Source organism: Haliotis rufescens, unplaced genomic scaffold, assembly GCF_023055435.1.
Source record: "Haliotis rufescens isolate VD_foot unplaced genomic scaffold, xgHalRufe1.0.p SCAF_6, whole genome shotgun sequence".
Taxonomy (NCBI): domain Eukaryota; kingdom Metazoa; phylum Mollusca; class Gastropoda; order Lepetellida; family Haliotidae; genus Haliotis; species Haliotis rufescens.
In genome coordinates this window covers 39,494,058-39,516,751 of record NW_025964334.1, presented here as the reverse complement: position 1 = coordinate 39,516,751, position 22,694 = coordinate 39,494,058, and the positions used below count along the sequence as shown (strand labels likewise).

The following is a 22,694-nucleotide window of genomic DNA, read 5'->3' as shown; positions in this document are numbered from 1 at the left end:
CATCTTAACATGTATCTTTGCGACATTTCATTGAGATTTAACGTAACATTCTAAATTACATATTTGGATACTACCTAGTACAAATGATATAAGTAAGAGCCAACAGTATTGACGATTGTCAGAAGAATGGTGAATGCACTCAGCTGGTGGTGATGGCTGTCGTTCCTGTCATGGTGTTGGCCAACTGCCGCACATGACCACGCCCTGTCGGTACGGACACAGTCACGAGTCTCCGTACCTACTGGTTGCATACGTACACGTACTATTGTGTATGTCGACAACGTAGCAGCCAAGGCACTGGGGCTCTCGTCATTATATAGAAAACACATCCTCGTAAACGTTTTAAAATGCATAAAACGCTTGACGACGCATCAGCATTCTTACCGCCATCCAACTAGCTTGGTTGAAATTAAACTGAACTAAATTGTATGTAGCACCCACATTGTTGACAGTATTTTGCTCGGGGGGGGGGGGGGGGGGGGAATAAATGCTTATGCTGTGTAAAGTGCAGGATGTTATACTCATTTGTACCGTTTATACTGTATGGACATGTGCTCTTCGTGATGAGGGGCGGTCGGGTAGTCTAGTGGTTAAGGCGTTCGCTCGTCACGCCGAAGACCCGGGTTCGAATCCCGACATGGGTACAATGTGTGAAGCCCATTTCTGGTGTCCCCCGCCGTGATAATGCTGGAATATTGCTAAAAGCGGCGTAAAACCATATTCAATCTTCGTAGTGAGCGTGAACAAGTCACACAGTGAACCCAAACGAATTATTCCTGTTTGCTTTGTATTTATGAGTTATGTAAAGCATTAATTATGTTATTGTTGATTCTGGTTTTGGATGTATTGTGTTGATTTTTGGCAGAATTCTTGTATTGTTTGTATAGCATTTAGTAGTGGTGCGGGTAACTCCTCCTATTGCCTACAGTGCACTTTACCTACAACATCATGCTTCAGGGCACACAATAGCGAAACCTTCTTCCCTATACTGTAATGGACTTATCCATGCAATGCCAAAGTCAACAAACAAGGAATACATTTTAGACTTGTAGTATATTGAATATATATTAACATGATGAAATAAATGACACTAAATATTTGACATTACTTACAATGTAAGATACTCATAATTGACATTTGATCAGGATGACAAGATTTGACACTTCTCACATCGTAAACTTTATATTGTTCAAACCGTATAGCAAACGTATTGAACCAGTGCTCTTTTGTGCATTCACAATTATTGATCAGCACAAAATCCGTTACCTTGGCACTTCAAGTGTGACGTGAAAGTAGATCTTTATTTAAAACTTTTAACCTGCTTGATAATTTCAATGATTGAAAATAAAATAATTGGCAGCAAATATGAACGGCAAGCATTTATGTTTTTGAACGACCGTATCGTCATCACCATTCACACAACACTTCATTTGACGCAGCTGTGCATTTTATTGTTTTTATGTTTTATATATAAAAAGTGGATGGAAACGATTTAGAACTACTCGGAAATCTTCGTTACTAGGAACAAACACGTCAGCTGGTGCATGTGAGGCGATGTTCACTGATGACACCCACGACGGCAAGACAAGATCTGATACATGTTTACCGGGAGCTGAATACAAGATGAACTAAACTGGTTAAATAAACTAACCTGGGTATAGTGTCCGACACTTCCAAATGAGTTATTTCCCCCAAACGTGAAATCGTCGACCTCGTCATGCCACAGGGTAACAGCATGTGTCCAGTTCTGGGTGCCAGAGGCGATGTTCTGGCCAACGTTCATGGAACCTGGGACGTCATGATATCGCTATGAGCGGCTACATCGATGATGATTACTTTGATGTTATGACAGCTAGTCAAATGTATTAAACATAGTAGTAATAGTAGAATCAGCTGTAGAAACGGTAGTAGTAGTGATAGTAGTAGTAGTGAAAATAGTAGTATTGGGAGTAGTAGTAATTGTAGTAGTAGTAGTAGTAATAGTAGCAGTGATGATTGTAGTAGTGGAAGTAGTAGTAGTAGTAATAGCAGTAGTAGTAGTAGTAGCAGTGATGATTGTAGTAGTAGTAGTTGTAGTAGTAGTAGTAGTAGTGGTAGTAGTAGCAGTGATGCTCGTAGTAGTGGGAATAGTAGTACTGATAGTAGTAGTAGTAGTAGTAGTAGTAGTAGTAGTAGAAGTGATGATTGTAGTAGTGAGAGTAGTAGTAGTAGTAGTAGTAGCAGCAGCAGCATTAGTAGTAGTAGTAGTAGTAGTAGCAGCAGCAGTAGTAGTAGTAGTAGTAGTAGTGAGAGTAGTAGTAGTAGTAGTAGCAGCAGCAGCAGCATTAGTAGTAGTAGTAGTAGTAGTGAGAGTAGTAGTAGTAGCAGCAGTAGCAGTAGTAGTAGTAGTAGTAGCAGTAGTAGTAGTAGTAGTGAGAGTAGTAGTAGTAGTAGTAGCAGCAGTAGTAGTAGTAGTAGTAGTAGTGAGAGTAGTAGTAGTAGTAGCAGCAGTAGCAGTAGTAGTAGTAGTAGTGAGAGTAGTAGTAGTAGCAGCAGTAGCAGTAGTAGTAGTAGTAGTGAGAGTAGTAGTAGTAGTAGTAGCAGCAGTAGTAGTAGTAGTAGTAGTAGTGAGAGTAGTAGTAGTAGTAGCAGCAGTAGCAGTAGTAGTAGTAGTAGTGAGAGTAGTAGTAGTAGCAGCAGTAGCAGTAGTAGTAGTAGTAGTGAGAGTAGTAGTAGTAGTAGCAGCAGTAGCAGTAGTAGTAGTAGTAGTGAGAGTAGTAGTAGTAGCAGTAGTAGTAGTAGTAGTAGTAGTAGTGAGAGTAGTAGTAGTAGTAGTAGCAGCAGTAGTAGTAGTAGTAGTAGTAGTGAGAGTAGTAGTAGTAGCAGCAGTAGCAGTAGTAGTAGTAGTAGTGAGAGTAGTAGTAGTAGTAGTAGCAGCAGCAGTAGTAGTAGTAGTAGTAGTGAGAGTAGTAGTAGTAGTAGTAGCAGCAGTAGTAGTAGTAGTAGTAGTGAGAGTAGTAGTAGTAGTAGCAGCAGTAGTAGTAGTAGTAGTAGTAGTGAGAGTAGTAGTAGTAGTAGTAGCAGTAGCAGTAGTAGTAGTAGTAGTGAGAGTAGTAGTAGTAGCAGCAGTAGCAGTAGTAGTAGTAGTAGTAGTAGTAGTAGTAGTAGTAGTAGTAGTAGTAGTAGTAGTAGTAGCAGCAGTAGCAGTAGTAGTAGTAGTAGTAGCAGCAGTAGCAGTAGTAGTAGTAGTAGTAGTAGTGAGAGTAGTAGTAGTAGCAGCAGTAGCAGTAGTAGTAGTAGTAGTGAGAGTAGTAGTAGTAGTAGTAGCAGCAGCAGTAGTATTAGTAGTAGTAGTGAGAGTAGTAGTAGTAGCAGCAGCAGTAGTAGTAGTAGTAGTGAGAGTAGAAGTAGCAGCAGCAGCAGTAGTAGTAGTAGTAGTGAGAGTAGTAGTAGTAGCAGCAGCAGTAGTAGTAGTAGTAGTGAGAGTAGTAGTAGTAGCAGCAGCAGTAGTAGTAGTAGTAGTGAGAGTAGAAGTAGCAGCAGCAGTAGTAGTAGAAGTAATAGTAGTGAGAGTAGTAGTAGTAGTAGCAGCAGCAGCAGCAGTAGCAGTAGTAGTGAGAGTAGTAGTAGTAGAAGTAGTAGTAGTAGTAGTGAGAGTAGTAGTAGTAGTAGCAGCAGCAGCAGCAGTAGTAGTAGTAGTGAGAGTAGTAGTAGTAGTAGTATCAGCAGTAGTAGTAGTAGTGAGAGTAGTAGTAGTAGTAGTATCAGCAGCAGCAGCATTAGTAGTAGTGAGAGTAGTAGTAGTAGTATCAGCAGCAGCAGCAGCAGTAGTAGTAGTAGTGAGAGTAGTAGTAGTAGTATCAGCAGCAGCAGCAGCAGCATTAGTAGTAGTGAGAGTAGTAGTAGTAGTATCAGCAGCAGCAGCAGCAGTAGTAGTAGTAGTGAGAGTAGTAGTAGTAGTAGCAGCAGCAGTAGTAGTAGTAGTGAGAGTAGTAGTAGTAGTATCAGCAGCAGCAGCAGCAGTAGTAGTAGTAGTGAGAGTAGTAGTAGTAGTAGCAGCAGCAGCATTAGTAGTAGTGAGAGTAGTAGTAATTTAGGCACCTGAGGTTTGGTTGTGTTTCTGCCGTTGGCTCTTAGTAGAGTATTGAGGGAGGTGGAACTGGTGAAGTAGGTGTCAATATTGGCTTGCTGTTTGAGGAGGCGGCTGATGTGGGAGGCCTTTCATATGAATGGGAGGGCGCTGATCCGGGTTTAGTGATCGCAGATCTGGGTTTGGGATAGAGTACAGAGGGGATGACTTTGTCGACAGGATTGGGTGGATAATTGTTGAGGTGGGTGAAGACATGACGGAGGTTTTCGATCTCAGGTTCTCAGGTTCAGCAGAAGTAAGGTTGATGGCTCGTTGATGGTAAAGGTGATGCCAGTCTTGGCTCTGAGGGGATGGTTGGGATTGAAGCGGATGTACAGATTGGTGTGGGTGGGTTCCGGTAGACACTGGTTTGGAGTCCTGGAGACGAGGATACCTTGGAAGGGTAGTTGGTTGTTCTTTTCTATTTCGATGGTGAACTGTACTCGGGGGTGTTGTTGGTTTAGATGTTGTAGTAGCAGGGTTGGGTTTGGTTTCAGGATGACAAAGGTGTTGTGGACTTTTCTGTACCTGCAAATAGGTTGGATGGGTGATGTGGTTAGGGCTTACTGAAGGTCATGTAGATTTCAGCAAGGATAGGAGAGAGTGGGGATCCATGGGTAGGCCGTGTATCTGTTGATAGTACTCGTCGCCCCAGGTGAAGTATGTATAGCAGATAATGGGGGTGGTGAGGGCGATGATAGATTCGGTGGATAGGCTAGTTTCAAGAGGAGTTTCAGTGATGCGACGGCGGAGACTTTGCAGAGTGTCATCTATGGGTACGTTGGTGAAGAGGTCCACTACATCGTAACTCATGATTTGATCTGGGTCGGCGATGTTCGTGAGTTTGGAGCAGAAGTCGGTGGAATCAGAGATGAAGGAGTCAGATGATTTTCCTATGGGGGCAAGGATTCAGGTGGGGTTTTGGGCCGTGTTGTCAACGACAGTGTCTTGGGAACAGACAAGTAGACGGGCCTTAGGAGGGTTCTTTTGGATTTTGATTGTGGCTCTGGCATAGGGTGTGGTTGGGGGTGATTGACGGAGAGGTGGTGGTGAAGTACTTAGCTAATTTCAAAGTTGTCTTTTAGTCGTTTGAGGTGGGTTTTATGTTCGCGAAGGAGTTTGGCAGTTGGGTTCTTCTTGATCTTGGAGTAGTTGGTGGGGTCTTGGAGGATGTTGTTGACTAGCTCATGGAAGTGGACAGTGTCCATGATGACTGTGGCCCTGCCCTTGTCAGCAGGGGCAATCTTGATGGTGTTGTCATCTCGGAGTTCTTTGAGCGATTTTGTCTCGGCTCTGGTGAGGTTAGGAGTTATGGTTTTGGCAAGAATGTCACAGATTTGGTGACGCGATAGTCGACCTTACCCCCTGGTGCGAGTTGCTGAAGCCCTTTCTCGATATTAGAGATGAAGTCATTATGGTTCCGTAGTGGTCTGGTGGGGATGTACTTCAGGCCTTTGAACAGGACGTTGGTCTGTTCTGTGGTGAGCTTCGTAGTCGTCGTAATAGTAGTAGCAACAACAACAATAGCAGTCATATACTGGATACTGTCAGTTATAAGATGGGGTGACCTCGAAACAGCGAATTAGAAAGGGTAGTAGTAGAAGTAGTAGTAGTAGTAGTAGTAGTAGTAGTAGTAGTAGTAGTAGTAGTAGTAGTAGTAGTAGTAGTAGTAGCAAACAGAAATTGGAGTGTGGCTGAAGTTCCCTCCCAAATAAAATCAATAATGGACATAGTCTCAGAAAGAACACTGTAACCCATTTTACAATCCCGTGGTAACCATTTATTATACTATGTATAACGTGTTTGTGCAATGATTCTACACTACCTGGAATGGCTCTCTGGTCGTTACTGTCATGCTTTAATAAGCACGCCTCTGCCCAGTGCTGTGCTATGCTCGCTATTTCATCGTCCCAGGACTGTGAGAAAATGAAATGATAGCTTAAATAAGAAATCAGTTCGTGCTGTGCATGTTTTAAGGTTAACAAAGAGACTTATCATCACCCACACACTCCCGTGAAAGTCATTTGTCGGATCTTGTGCTGGCAAATAAATCCAGCTTGTCTGTCACAACATTAACATGTGTATCTTTATCTTTACTTGCAGAGATGATAGTACAGGGGGAGTGTTACACGAGTGGTTAAACCTGGGAATCTGTGGATGTTTTGGAATGTTCGTAAACATACATGTATCTCTGCCTGGAACAATCGTAAGGACGTGACCATTCATGTTTGACATCAGAACTAACAGTGACATGCTCGTGCAGCATGTCTCCCATAGTTTCTCCAACATACAGTATGTCTCTCATAGTTTCTCCAACATACAGCATGTCTCTCATAGTTTCTCCAACATACAGTATGTCACTCATAGTTTCTCCAACATACAGCATGTCTCTCATAGTTTCTCCAACATACAGTATGTCTCTCATAGTTTCTCCAACATACAGTATGTCTCTCATAGTTTCTCCAACATACAGCATGTCTCTCATAGTTTCTCCAACATACAGTATGTCACTCATAGTTTCCCCAACATACAGCATGTCTCTCATAGTTTCTCCAACATACAGTATGTCTCTCATAGTTTCTCAAACATACAGCATGTCACTCATAGTTTCTCCAACATACAGTATGTCTCTCATAGTTTCTCAAACATACAGCATGTCTCTCATAGTTTCTCCAACATACAGTATGTCTCTCATAGTTTCTCCAACATACAGTATGTCTCTCATAGTTTCTCCAACATACAGCATGTCTCTCATAGTTTCTCCAACATACAGCATGTCTCTCATAGTTTCTCCAACATACAGCATGTCTCTCATAATTTCTCCAACATACAGTATGCCCAGGCATCACATTTGGGTATTTAAATCCGCTGTTTGAAATTGTAATGTTCACTTATTCCCCTGAACATGGCACGAATGAAGATAGCAGAGGCACAAATAATTATGGCGAATAATTGGAATGCATTCCATAGAGTTGTCCTTCAAAGCTACCAGGCGTCAAACGGCCCACAATTACACAGTAATCAGCCGATTGGTGAGACAACATGGATAAACCAGAGCTGTGGAGAACCCTTCACGGTCAGGGCGGTCTCCTGTGACGTAACAACGTTAAAACAGGACACTGCTTCAATTTGTACGACGGCAGCCATTTGTACGACGAGTCCCGTCCTGAAGCGACTGTGGCTATCCAATCGACGTTTGTTCACCAGAATCCCGAGGATCCGCTTTAAAGCAGTAGGAATGGCGCCCAGGAGAGTCCTCACATCGCCCCTTCCTGACAGAGCATCATCAGGGGTTCCGTTTGCCAGGGGTTTAGCACGGCGGGCTTGGGATCGGCGAACCTTGCGGGAAATCCATTGGTCTGACGAAACCAGGTTTCTGCCCCATGTCACGGATGGACGACTGAGGGTTTGGAGGGACAGGAGTAAGACTAAAACTCCCAGGAACTGCAGGCTAACCACCCCTTTTAGGAGGAGGCTCAGTAATGATCTGGGGTGTATTTCACACGATTGCAAGTACTGATCACCATACAAGGCAACCTCACAGATAATCAGTACATGCTAGATATTTTGGAACAACATGCCTCCGGAACAACGCTGCTACCCCTGTGCCACAATGAGGCCAGATCTGAATCCTCTCGAGCACATTTGTGACATCCCTGGGCATCGTATACAGGCACTAGAGCCTCATGTACAGACTACGCGAGAAACGGAAGCAGCTTTGCATGGGGATTGGCTGCAGTTGCCCCCTCAGCTGATCCGATGTCTGACTGGAGGGATGGCACGCAGGGTGGTGGCCGTTATCCGGACACGTGGAGGGTGTACTCGCTACTCAACATTTACCTGCGGTTTTCATCTAGGTGGCCATTATCCAGAAATAGCTTCATAATTAAAAAGGAATATTGATTGGGGGTGAAAACACCACCGGTGGTTGTGCTACAATATCGTGATATAAATATAACCTCAGCTGACAATGGTGATGTTTTTTTATTGTCAATGCGTTGTTCGTTTACCCGAACTCATTTTATCAGCAATTTCATTCTAGCCCTTGTTTCCTTAATCGCTGAAATTTTCGTGAGGAAAGACAGGCATGGAGGGAGCCGTAACGACCCCTGTGGTGATCCCCTATTAACATGGAACCCTGTTACTTCTTGCCACTTACCATTTTAAGCATGTTTGTTGCCTGTGGGGTAACGCTATTTCTATGACTGTTGTGTTGGGTAACGATTAGAGTTTTGTCAGCGTCGGAAATCCCTAAAAGAAAAAATACGGCATTGAAAACGTGAAACCCTGTAAATCCGGACGGTAGCGTCAACGGTTAGTAGTACAAGGTACTGACTGGTCAATCAAAGTACATGTACATCGATATTTTAAGTAAATAAAAAGATATCTCTACTTACATATATATGGGGTATAAATATATATATATTTACTGATCAATAACGAGTTCATGTGACGTACATATACATGTTTACATTGTTCCAACAGTATACACTTCAAGTATTTCCAACAATGAATAATTATCATGGACGAATATGTACCATTCACTCATGCCTTTCGTAAAGGCATTCAACATGGCCATAACATGTGACAGACACAGCTGAAATTACGGCAACCCTCAGCTACGACGTAACCATCCGCCCCAGCTACTGCGGATGCTATATCCATTAAGCTAATTAACTAAATCCTGAATTTTTAGCGACTGTCCTTGAAAAGTGTAATGTTGTACCTGATTCTGACACTTGACTTGAGCTCGCAATACAAGCAGAATGGCCCGTCACTTGCCTATACTTGTCTTTGCATGTTGCCTGGAAAAGGAATATATAATTCAAATATACACCTTTACGCCTTAAACATGTCACGCCATGTTTAAAACATGATCAGATACAATGGAACAATAATGTTCAATAATTCACAGCCATTCGTTACCAATTCCTCCACATGTTGTAGATATACTGCTAAAAAAAGGTTAAATGACCACCCGATTATTTCATATTACTATAGTTATTCTGTCATGCCATGACAAATTAACGACAGTAATATGAAAGAATTGGGAGATACTTAGCTGTTTGTGAGCAGTATAGAACGGGAATGCCACTAATTATATAACCGATTCCGAGGGGCACCTTTCACCCAAAAAGGTCACACATTCAAATGTTAGTAGTTGTAATGTTTGGCCCTCACTCTAATGAAGGTTCATTCTCCAACGAACTCACACAAAGTGAATGTCAGTTATTACAAAATGTAATCTTATAGCATGAAGGTGTGCACACGAATTCATTTAGTACGTGTGACTTCTTGTTCACATGGCAGCGGAATAAGATAGTTAACAAAAGGAGACATGAGCGTATGTATACACAACTTACTCTATGGTTACGTCTTTTATAGTTTGGCTACAACAAATACATTCAAGTACTAACCTTATTGGATGATAAAGGTATGTTAAGAACTACCTCAGGAAGTTAGTCATATATCAACAACGTATCTGGCTTTGTGAAAAAGGACCCAGGTTCATAAAGTACACGATCAAAAGGTGTTTAAGTAGCTTCCAGCTGTAAGATATTTATATTCCTACTTGTAAGGTGATATGCTAAATCCAGCTTATTCGAATTTTAAAAACTAGAGTGTTTAAAACAAAAGATTGGACTACCCACACTCCTCTTGGCTCGGTGCCCGGGGCCCACAGCTGAACCAGCACACGTCTGCAGCAGCCCTGAAATACAGTTGTACAGAACATGGTATCGTTTATGTGCAATCTGTATGCTTATGAATATATGGCGTAACGCACGTTCGATCACACTGCTTCATTCCGATGTTGGCAGTGAAATACCAAGGTTACCGAGGGAAAGGACAACGGTAATGAAGATATTATTGGTTTAATTGTGTCCATCACATCTCATGGACGGCATCCTTTCAGATAAGAATGTAAGATGACAATAGTATGTAAATACTGCCTGAGTCAATGAATCATCTTCTATTCTTCCATGTTGACACATCAGCACTCCACACATTAGCTGTATACATTGCTAATGGAAACTAGATTACAGACCAACATGAAAGCTACAGTAAATCTAACCTGTAGTTAACACACCAGCACTCCACACATTAGCTGTATACATTGCTAATGGAAACTAGATTACAGACCAACATGAAAGCTACAGTAAATCTAACCTGTAGTTAACACACCAGCACTCCACACATTAGCTGTATACATTGCTAATGGAAACTAGCTTACAGACCAACATGAAAGCTACAGTAAATCTAACCTGTAGTTAACACACCAGCACTCCACACATTAGCTGTATACATTGCGGGAATAAACTAGATTACAGACCAACATGAAAGCTACAGTAAATCTAACCTGTAGTTAACACACCAGCACTCCACACATTAGCTGTATACATTGCGGGAAGAAACTAGATTACAGACCAACATGAAAGCTACAGTAAATCTAACCTGTAGTTAACACACCAGCACTCCACAAATTAGCTGTATACATTGCTAATAGAAACTAGATTACAGACCAACATGAAAGCTACAGTAAATCTAACCTGTAGTTAACACACCAGCACTCCACACATTAGCTGTATACATTGCTAATGGAAACTAGCTTACAGACCAACATGAAAGCTACAGTATTTCTCACCTGTAGTTAACACACCAGCACTCCTTACATTAGCTGTATACATTGCGGGAATAAACTAGATTACAGACCAACATGAAAGCTACAGTATTTCTCACCTGTAGTTAACACACCAGCACTCCACACATTAGCTGTATACAGTGCGGGAATAAACTAGCTTACAGACCAACATGAAAGCTACAGTATTTTTCACCTGTAGTTAACACACCAGCACTCCACACATTAGCTGTATACATTGCTAATGGAAACTAGCTTACAGACCAACATGAAAGCTACAGTAAATCTAACCTGTAGTTAACACACCAGCACTCCACACATTAGCTGTATACATTGCTAATGGAAACTAGCTTACAGACCAACATGAAAGCTACAGTATTTCTCATCTGTAGTTAACACACCAGCACTCCACACATTAGCTGTATACATTGCTAATGGAAACTAGATTACAGACCAACATGAAAGCTACAGTAAATCTAACCTGTAGTTAACACACCAGCACTCCACACATTAGCTGTATACATTGCGGGAATAAACTAGATTACAGACCAACATGAAAGCTACAGTAAATCTAACCTGTAGTTAACACACCAGCACTGCACACATTAGCTGTATACATTGCTAATGGAAACTAGCTTACAGACCAACATGAAAGCTACAGTATTTCTCATCTGTAGTTAACACACCAGCACTCCACACATTAGCTGTATACATTGCTAATGGAAACTAGCTTACAGACCAACATGAAAGCTACAGTAAATCTAACCTGTAGTTAACACACCAGCACTCCACACATTAGCTGTATACATTGCTAATGGAAACTATCTTACAGAGCAACATGAAAGATACAGTATTTCTCACCTGTAGTTAACACACCAGCACTCCACACATTAGCTGTATACATTGCTAATGGAAACTAGCTTACAGACCAACATGAAAGCTACAGTAAATCTAACCTGTAGTTAACACACCAGCACTCCACACATTAGCTGTATACATTGCTAATGGAAACTAGCTTACAGACCAACATGAAAGATACAGTATTTCTCACCTGTAGTTAACACACCAGCACTCCACACATTAGCTGTATACATTGCGGGAATAAACTAGATTACAGACCAACATGAAAGCTACAGTAAATCTAACCTCTTGATACTACTGTCAGCTCTGAGAGGAATAAGGATACAAAGTGACTCTGCCATTAATGCGTACTGTGTCAGGATTTATTCACTTGAGTCACGGCATTCAATCCAGGCCATGCTGCTTACTCACAAGATCAAAGTGTATCAGTGCTTAAGTATACAAACAACAGATCTATTCAGTTGTCTGTACTTGGTCCGGACATGGAAGACATGTCAGTGAGTGCATAGGTAGGACGTTTTAAAAAATCTCAGCAACATGAAGGCGGAGTCACTAACACTTTTTGTCTTAATGTCTTTTTGATCCCAACTTACACATTCATCCTCTATACAGGCCGCGAATAGAAGATAATACAAGAAAGCGGGATTGATCATCACACATGAATTAATAATAAATTGCATGGTTATGCTAAAACTTTGACCTTTAATTGTGGCTACTCCTCTATACACATTTTCGAATTTTCCAAAAGCAACACACAACAAATATATGTTATGAAAAGAATCTGGCCGGTATGAGAAATAAGCCCGTAGATCGGCATGGAGGGACGATGAGAAATAAGCCCACTGATCGGCATGGAGGGACGATGAGAAATAGGCCCACTGATCGGCATGGAGGGACGATGAGAAATAAGCCCACAGATCGGCATGGAGGGACGATGAGAAACAAGTCCACAGATCGGCATGGAGGGACGATGAGAAATAGGCCCACTGATCGGCATGGAGGGACGATGAGAAATAAGCCCACATATCGGCATGGAGGGACGATGAGAAACAAGTCCACAGATCGGCATGGAGGGACGATGAGAAATAGGCCCACTGATCGGCATGGAGGGACGATGAGAAATAAGCCCACAGATCGGCATGGAGGGACGATGAGAAACAAGTCCACAGATCGGCATGGAGGGACGATGAGAAATAGGCCCACTGATCGGCATGGAGGGACGATGAGAAATAAGCCCACAGATCGGCATGGAGGGACGATGAGAAACAAGTCCACAGATCGGCATGGAGGGACGATGAGAAATAGGCCCACTGATCGGCATGGAGGGACGATGAGAAATAAGCCCATAGATCAACATGGAGGGACGATGAGAAATAGGCCCAAAGATCGGCATACAGGGACGATGAGAAATAAGCCCACAGACCGGCATGGATGGACGATGAGAAATAGGCCCACTGATCGGCATGGAGGGACGATGAGAAATAGGCCCACATATCGGCATGGAGGGACGATGAGAAACGATAGTCTTACGTGACATTGGCAAAGACGAGGCGCTAGTCATGAAAGTACGAGGGTTGGTCAAAAAGTTCGAAGCATGAACCAAATGCATTGGCGTCCTTGCAGTCATAGTGATCCCGCCCCATATCATTACAGACTCACCCCCTAATCTGTCATGTTGCCTTAAGTTGACATTCGCATGGCGAGATATCGTTGGGACGTCTCAGACACGTCCACGCCTATGCAGAAAGTCCAGAGTGAATCTGGGTTCATCTGAACACACCACAGGAGTCCATTGGCGACTACAGGCGATTCTTAACACCATATAGGCGCCAGGCTAGAATGTGCCCATTTGTTAACGACGCTACAACACGTGATCTCCGGGTATACAGATTACCTGTATGCAGACGGTTTCTAACCCTGTGGTCAGAAATTTGAACTCAGGTTTCCTGGCGCGATTTTACTGGTTGTTTAGGCTCAATATCTTAAAGCCTGTTTTCTGATTAATTAATCCCGAATTTGTGTTGTTGACTGACGGTGCCCTAAGCGAGGCCAATGATTAACATTTATGTCTGCAGAAACCTGTTCCAATATCTGCAAATCACAGACTGAGACACATTGAACATATTGGCTACATCTATAAACCAAAGGCGTTCCTCACGTTGTAGACGACACATTCCCAACCTAGGCACAAACCCTGCATTAAATCAAGCGTAAAGACATAGATAATGAAAATCAACAATAAAAATGGATAAGAGCGATTTGACGACCTTTCAGTGGAGTGTCAACATCTGGAAGTACCCCCTACCCACGTGCACGGAGGAATTGCATGGTTCACGTGCAATGTTTCAGGTGTGTTTTGGTCCAGAATCCGTTCTCTCTGTAGCAGTTATTTTTCAAAGCTAAGCTTTCTTCTGACGACCGTTCATAACATATATAGTTCACTAGCCCCTATTTTTTTTAAAGCATATATACATGTATATGATTTTTCCACTTTGGCGATACTAACAGACTTATGTCAAAATCAGTCGGATGTTTGTCAAATGTCCCCTTTAAGGTCATCAGGATGCCACAATTCACGTTCAGTATGATTCTAAGACTTGATAGAAATTGCATGTTATGAAGGTTCCTTGTAGTTTTAATGTCTTATTTTTCATTATCGCAAATTACCTGTCATACATTCATGGTGTCAGACAAGGATAATTTATGAAATCCCGAGTTTGATAACATGGGTGTGTCTCGGGTTATCACTGTTTGTTTTGGGTAACAGATAAAATCGTCGACTGACATGTTCCGCTTTCTATCACACCCAGTCCGCCGACCACCCTTAGATATCTTGAAGATGAGTTTAGCAATATCCATCTCTCGATCTCCTGATGTTTAGAAGTAGAAGACTTACGCAGTAGAAGGTTACTCAGTAATTAATAATGACGCCTGTAGTAAAATGCAAAATGATATATATTGGTTTCAACTCTGTGATATAACCTCAAATTACTTCAGACGTGCTAACGGTCATGGAAGATCATACCATTTCAGAAACATTGTTTCTGTACGTGAACGGATACGAATTCAGGTCCGCAGAGCGAAACTTAAATATCTCGCTGAAGTACATGAAAACTGCATATTGGATACTGAGCCCAAATACGTTCATACCAATACAGTGAAGTCAAAGTAGAAAATGTCCTACCCGCTAGCGTAATTGCAACAACCAAACATTGTTGCGTTGTCATCGTCGCCATGGTCCCCGCTCTTGCCTCTCGCCGACAATACAAAACACCCGTATCTCCAGAGAAAGCAGAGGGGTGTCTCTTTATAGGGTTCTCTAAATCCATGACAAGCTTTACTGGCATCTGGCGAGTTTCGTTGGTTGACACATTATCATGTGATTAGGTTACCCCGCAATGTCTGGCAACAACAAACACATCCAAACAAAACCTTTATCCCACATCAGACATAATCTAAACTACCAGTTTTCTATCGACCATTCCTCCCTCCGAACCTGTGTTTTGTTTGGAATACCAGCGGTATACTCTCATATGATCAATATATTCACTGCCCATTTTCAATCCAACAGCCCCTAATTTTAATCTTATTTCCAATAAGTCATAACTATATTGTACGACCTATAGCTGGGCAGTGAGCCTGTCAAACCCTCCATGGTGATGTTATTAATGCACTGACAACACAGGATTACCTGGTCTGTGTGGCAAACGAAAGTGTCTGGTATACTGGACGAATGGTGTCCCCATGGAGGAAGTACCCGGATGACAGATTAACAAGTCCGGGGTGATATTAACGTGGATGATTAATATCTGCACACACCACATGCTATTACACACATCATCGTCCATCGTTCAATATAGCTGGTAGTAGGGGTAACTTTACATCCACCAATTATGCGGTTACTAGGGGTGACTTACTACTCATACTACTCTTGATTTTATATCTCATAACTGTGACGATTGTACTGGAAGGGAGTTTACATCCCCACAACGACGCTGCTACTACGGGGTAATTCTACATTCACACAGTGGCTACGGCAACATTCCTCCCCACAACGACGCTGCTACTACGGGGTAATTCTACATTCACACAGTGGCTACGGCAACATTCCTCCCCACAACGACGCTGCTACTACGGGGTAATTCTACATTCACACAGTGGCTACGGCAACATTACATCCCCACGACGACGCTGCTACTACGGGGTAATTCTACATTCACACAGTGGCTACGGCAACATTCCTCCCCACAACGACGCTGCTACTACGGGGTAATTCTACATTCACACAGTGGCTACGGCAGCATTACATCCCCACGACGACGCTGCTACTACGGGGTAATTCTACATTCACACAGTGGTAACGGCAACATTACATCCCCACGACGACACTGCTACTTCGGGGTAATTCTACATTCACACAGTGGCTACGGCATCATTCCTCCCCACAACGACGCTGCTACTACGGGGTAATTCTACATTCACACAGTGGCTACGGCAACATAACATCCCCACAACGACGCTGCTACTACGGGGTAATTCTACATCCACACAGTGGCTACGGCATCATTCCTCCCCACAACGACGCTGCTACTACGGGGTAATTCTACATTCACACAGTGGCTACGGCAACGTAACATCCCCACAACGACGCTGCTACTACGGGGTAATTCTACATCCACACAGTGGCTACGGCATCATTCCTCCCCACAACGACGCTGCTACTAAGGGGTAATTCTACATTCACACAGTGGCTACGGCATCATTCCTCCCCACAACGACGCTGCTACTACGGGGTAATTCTACATTCACACAGTGGCTACGGCAACATAACATCCCCACAACGACGCTGCTACTACGGGGTAATTCTACATTTACACAGTGGCTACGGCATCATTCCTCCCCACAACGACGCTGCTACTACGGGGTAATTCTACATTCACACAGTGGCTACGGCAACATAACATCCCCACAACGACGCTGCTACTACGGGGTAATTCTACATCCACACAGTGGCTAAGGCAACATTCCTCCCCACAACGACGCTGCTAATACGGGGTAATTCCACATTCACACAGTGGCTACGGCAACATTCCTCCCCACAACGACGCTGCTACTACGGGGTAATTCTACATTCACACAGTGGCTACGGCAACATTACATTCCCACAACGACGCTGCTACTACGGGGTAATTCTACATCCACACAGTGGCTACGGCAACATTACATTCCCACAACGACGCTGCTACTACGGGGTAATTCTACATTCACACAGTGGCTACGGCAACATTACATTCCCACAACGACGCTGCTACTACGGGGTAATTCTACATTTACACAGTGGCTACGGCAACATTACATCCCCACAACGACGCTGCTACTACGGGGTAATTCTACATTTACACAGTGGCTACGGCATCATTCCTCCCCACAACGACGCTGCTACTACGGGGTAATTCTACATTCACACAGTGGCTACGGCAACATTACATTCCCACAACGACGCTGCTACTACGGGGTAATTCTACATCCACACAGTGGCTACGGCAACATTACATTCCCACAACGACGCTGCTACTACGGGGTAATTCTACATTCACACAGTGGCTACGGCAACATTACATTCCCACAACGACGCTGCTACTACGGGGTAATTCTACATCCACACAGTGGCTACGGCAACATTACATTCCCACAACGACGCTGCTACTACGGGGTAATTCTACATTCACACAGTGGCTACGGCAACATTACATTCCCACAACGACGCTGCTACTACGGGGTAATTCTACATCCACACAGTGGCTACGGCAACATTACATTCCCACAACGACGCTGCTACTACGGGGTAATTCTACATTCACACAGTGGCTACGGCAACATTACATTCCCACAACGACGCTGCTACTACGGGGTAATTCTACATCCACACAGTGGCTACGGCAACATTACATTCCCACAACGACGCTGCTACTACGGGGTAATTCTACATTCACACAGTGGCTACGGCAACATTACATTCCCACAACGACGCTGCTACTACGGGGTAATTCTACATCCACACAGTGGCTACGGCAACATTACATTCCCACAACGACGCTGCTACTACGGGGTAATTCTACATTCACACAGTGGCTACGGCAACATTACATTCCCACAACGACGCTGCTACTACGGGGTAATTCTACATCCACACAGTGGCTACGGCAACATTACATTCCCACAACGACGCTGCTACTACGGGGTAATTCTACATTCACACAGTGGCTACGGCAACATTACATTCCCACAACGACGCTGCTACTACGGGGTAATTCTACATCCACACAGTGGCTACGGCAACATTACATTCCCACAACGACGCTGCTACTACGGGGTAATTCTACATCCACACAGTGGCTACGGCAACATTACATTCCCACAACGACGCTGCTACTACGGGGTAATTCTACATCCACACAGTGGCTACGGCAACATTACATTCCCACAACGACGCTGCTACTACGGGGTAATTCTACATTCACACAGTGGCTACGGCAACATTACATTCCCACAACGACGCTGCTACTACGGGGTAATTCTACATCCACACAGTGGCTACGGCAACATTACATTCCCACAACGACGCTGCTACTACGGGGTAATTCTACATTCACACAGTGGCTACGGCAACATTACATTCCCACAACGACGCTGCTACTACGGGGTAATTCTACATTCACACAGTGGCTACGGCAACATTACATTCCCACAACGACGCTGCTACTACGGGGTAATTCTACATCCACACAGTGGCTACGGCAACATTACATTCCCACAACGACGCTGCTACTACGGGGTAATTCTACATTCACACAGTGGCTACGGCAACATTACATTCCCACAACGACGCTGCTACTACGGGGTAATTCTACATTCACACAGTGGCTACGGCAACATTACATTCCCACAACGACGCTGCTACTACGGGGTAATTCTACATTCACACAGTGGCTACGGCAACATTACATTCCCACAACGACGCTGCTACTACGGGGTAATTCTACATTTACACAGTGGCTACGGCAACATTACATCCCCACAACGACGCTGCTACTAAGGGGTAATTCTACATTCACACAGTGGCTACGGCAACATTACATCCCCACAACGACGCTGCTACTACGGGGTAATTCTACATTTACACAGTGGCTACGGCATCATTCCTCCCCACAACGACGCTGCTACTACGGGGTAATTCTACATTCACACAGTGGCTACGGCAACATAACATCCCCACAACGACGCTGCTACTACGGGGTAATTCTACATCCACACAGTGGCTAAGGCAACATTCCTCCCCACAACGACGCTGCTAATACGGGGTAATTCCACATTCACACAGTGGCTACGGCAACATTCCTCCCCACAACGACGCTGCTACTACGGGGTAATTCTACATTCACACAGTGGCTACGGCAACATTACATTCCCACAACGACGCTGCTACTACGGGGTAATTCTACATTCACACAGTGGCTACGGCAACATTACATTCCCACAACGACGCTGCTACTACGGGGTAATTCTACATTCACACAGTGGCTACGGCAACATTACATTCCCACAACGACGCTGCTTACTACGGGGTAATTCTACATTCACACAGTGGCTACGGCAACATTACATTCCCACAACGACGCTGCTACTACGGGGTAATTCTACATTCACACAGTGGCTACGGCAACATTACATTCCCACAACGACGCTGCTACTACGGGGTAATTCTACATTCACACAGTGGCTACGGCAACATTACATTCCCACAACGACGCTGCTACTACGGGGTAATTCTACATTCACACAGTGGCTACGGCAACATTACATTCCCACAACGACGCTGCTACTACGGGGTAATTCTACATTCACACAGTGGCTACGGCAACATTACATTCCCACAACGACGCTGCTTACTACGGGGTAATTCTACATTCACACAGTGGCTACGGCAACATTACATTCCCACAACGACGCTGCTACTACGGGGTAATTCTACATTCACACAGTGGCTACGGCAACATTACATTCCCACAACGACGCTGCTACTACGGGGTAATTCTACATTCACACAGTGGCTACGGCAACATTACATTCCCACAACGACGCTGCTACTACGGGGTAATTCTACATTCACACAGTGGCTACGGCAACATTACATTCCCACAACGACGCTGCTTACTACGGGGTAATTCTACATTCACACAGTGGCTACGGCAACATTACATCCCCACAACGACGCTGCTACTACGGGGTAATTCTACATTCACACAGTGGCTACGGCAACATTACATTCCCACAACGACGCTGCTACTACGGGGTAATTCTACATTCACACAGTGGCTACGGCAACATTACATTCCCACAACGACGCTGCTACTACGGGGTAATTCTACATTCACACAGTGGCTACGGCAACATTACATTCCCACAACGACGCTGCTACTACGGGGTAATTCTACATTCACACAGTGGCTACGGCAACATTACATTCCCACAACGACGCTGCTACTACGGGGTAATTCTACATTCACACAGTGGCTACGGCAACATTACATTCCCACAACGACGCTGCTACTACGGGGTAATTCTACATTCACACAGTGGCTACGGCAACATTACATTCCCACAACGACGCTGCTACTACGGGGTAATTCTACATTCACACAGTGGCTACGGCAACATTACATTCCCACAACGACGCTGCTACTACGGGGTAATTCTACATTCACACAGTGGCTACGGCAACATTACATTCCCACAACGACGCTGCTTACTACGGGGTAATTCTACATTCACACAGTGGCTACGGCAACATTACATTCCCACAACGACGCTGCTACTACGGGGTAATTCTACATTCACACAGTGGCTAAGGCAACATTCCTCCCCACAACGACGCTGCTACTACGGGGTAATTCTACATTCACACAGTGGCTACGGCAACATTCCTCCCCACAACGACGCTGCTACTACGGGGTAATTCTACATTCACACAGTGGCTACGGCAGCATTACATCCCCACGACGACGCTGCTACTACGGGGTAATTCTACATTCACACAGTGGTAACGGCAACATTACATCCCCACGACGACACTGCTACTTCGGGGTAATTCTACATTCACACAGTGGCTACGGCATCATTCCTCCCCACAACGACGCTGCTACTACGGGGTAATTCTACATTCACACAGTGGCTACGGCAACATTACATTCCCACAACGACGCTGCTACTACGGGGTAATTCTACATTTACACAGTGGCTACGGCAACATTACATCCCCACAACGACGCTGCTACTACGGGGTAATTCTACATTCACACAGTGGCTACGGCAACATTACATTCCCACAACGACGCTGCTACTACGGGGTAATTCTACATTTACACAGTGGCTACGGCAACATTACATCCCCACAACGACGCTGCTACTACGGGGTAATTCTACATTTACACAGTGGCTACGGCAACATTACATCCCCACAACGACGCTGCTACTACGGGGTAATTCTACATTCACACAGTGGCTACGGCAACATTACATTCCCACAACGACGCTGCTACTACGGGGTAATTCTACATTCACACAGTGGCTACGGCAACATTACATTCCCACAACGACGCTGCTACTACGGGGTAATTCTACATTCACACAGTGGCTACGGCAACATTACATTCCCACAACGACGCTGCTACTACGGGGTAATTCTACATTCACACAGTGGCTACGGCAACATTACATTCCCACAACGACGCTGCTACTACGGGGTAATTCTACATTCACACAGTGGCTACGGCAACATTACATCCCCACAACGACGCTGCTACTACGGGGTAATTCTACATCCACACAGTGGCTAAGGCAACATTCCTCCCCACAACGACGCTGCTAATACGGGGTAATTCCACATTCACACAGTGGCTACGGCAACATTCCTCCCCACAACGACGCTGCTACTACGGGGTAATTCTACATTCACACAGTGGCTACGGCAACATTACATCCCCACAGTGGCATTGGCACTGAAGGTAACTTTACATGAGGTAACTTTACATCCCCGGAACCCCATATTGCTAGGTTTTCATTCCTTTCAAGACTGCCGTTGTTGCACATTCAACACACGAAAAAAACAACCCCAAAAAAAACACACACACACACGCACGCACACTCATACACAGGAACACGAATACTCACACGCATAAATAAACACACACATATACACATACGCATGCACAGACACACACACACACACACACACACACACATACACAGACACATATGCACACACACATACACATACACATACACACACATACGCATACGCATACACATACCCACACATACATACATACATACATACATACATACATACATACATACATACAAATGCACATACACATATATATACACACGCACGCACGCACACACACACACACACACACACACACACACACACACACACACACACACACACATATACAAACACACACATAATCACACATACACATCCACAAACACACAGACATATCCAAACACACACACACACACCCAAATACACACATACACATTCATATACTATTCTATTACTTTGTACTGGAGCGGTATTTACATCAGTCAGATGACTAGTTTACCAATCAAGATTCAATTATTGAATACAAAAGTTTAAATCAAATAACAAACACACATACAAAAACAAAGAAACACACACACGTGCAGGAACACACACACAAACAAACACACACGCACGCACGCACGCACGCACGCACGCACGCACGCACGCACGCACGCACGCACACACACACACACTCACACACGATGGAGTGGTGAATATTGATTAAAGGAGTTTAAGAGGAAACATCTATATGCATTTGTTCTCAATATGCATGTAAAGCAACAATTTACAACGTGATTACTTGACTGCAATCACGATATAGCCATGCCTGTTTCTTGTTCATATTTAATCTCCAGTGACAGGAATGTGCTTGATAATGACCACTTAGTCAGATATATAGACCTCCGTCAGTACATATCGCAGACAGACATATGTACATT

General features: G+C 44.1%; 1 protein-coding gene across 2 annotated transcripts in view; it reads right to left on the bottom strand.

The window, feature by feature from the left end:
- Positions 1 to 22,694, bottom strand: part of LOC124145798 (cysteine-rich venom protein ophanin-like) — a 42,126-nt gene that overhangs the window by 11,299 nt on the left and 8,133 nt on the right. Inside the window, exons 1-6 of one of the 2 annotated variants that reach the window (XM_046515715.2) lie at positions 14,791 to 15,065; positions 9,760 to 9,818; positions 8,835 to 8,913; positions 8,268 to 8,359; positions 5,934 to 6,024; positions 1,652 to 1,788 (exon numbers count right to left, since the gene is read on the bottom strand). In XM_046515715.2, coding sequence (XP_046371671.2) covers positions 1,652 to 1,788; positions 5,934 to 6,024; positions 8,268 to 8,359; positions 8,835 to 8,913; positions 9,760 to 9,818; positions 14,791 to 14,953 — 621 coding nt within the window. In that variant the 5' untranslated portion in view covers positions 14,954 to 15,065. Of the gene's footprint in view, positions 1 to 1,651; positions 1,789 to 5,933; positions 6,025 to 8,267; positions 8,360 to 8,834; positions 8,914 to 9,759; positions 9,819 to 14,790; positions 15,066 to 22,694 lie in introns of those variants that run through there. The other variant, XM_046515717.2, reaches the window with a different exon arrangement.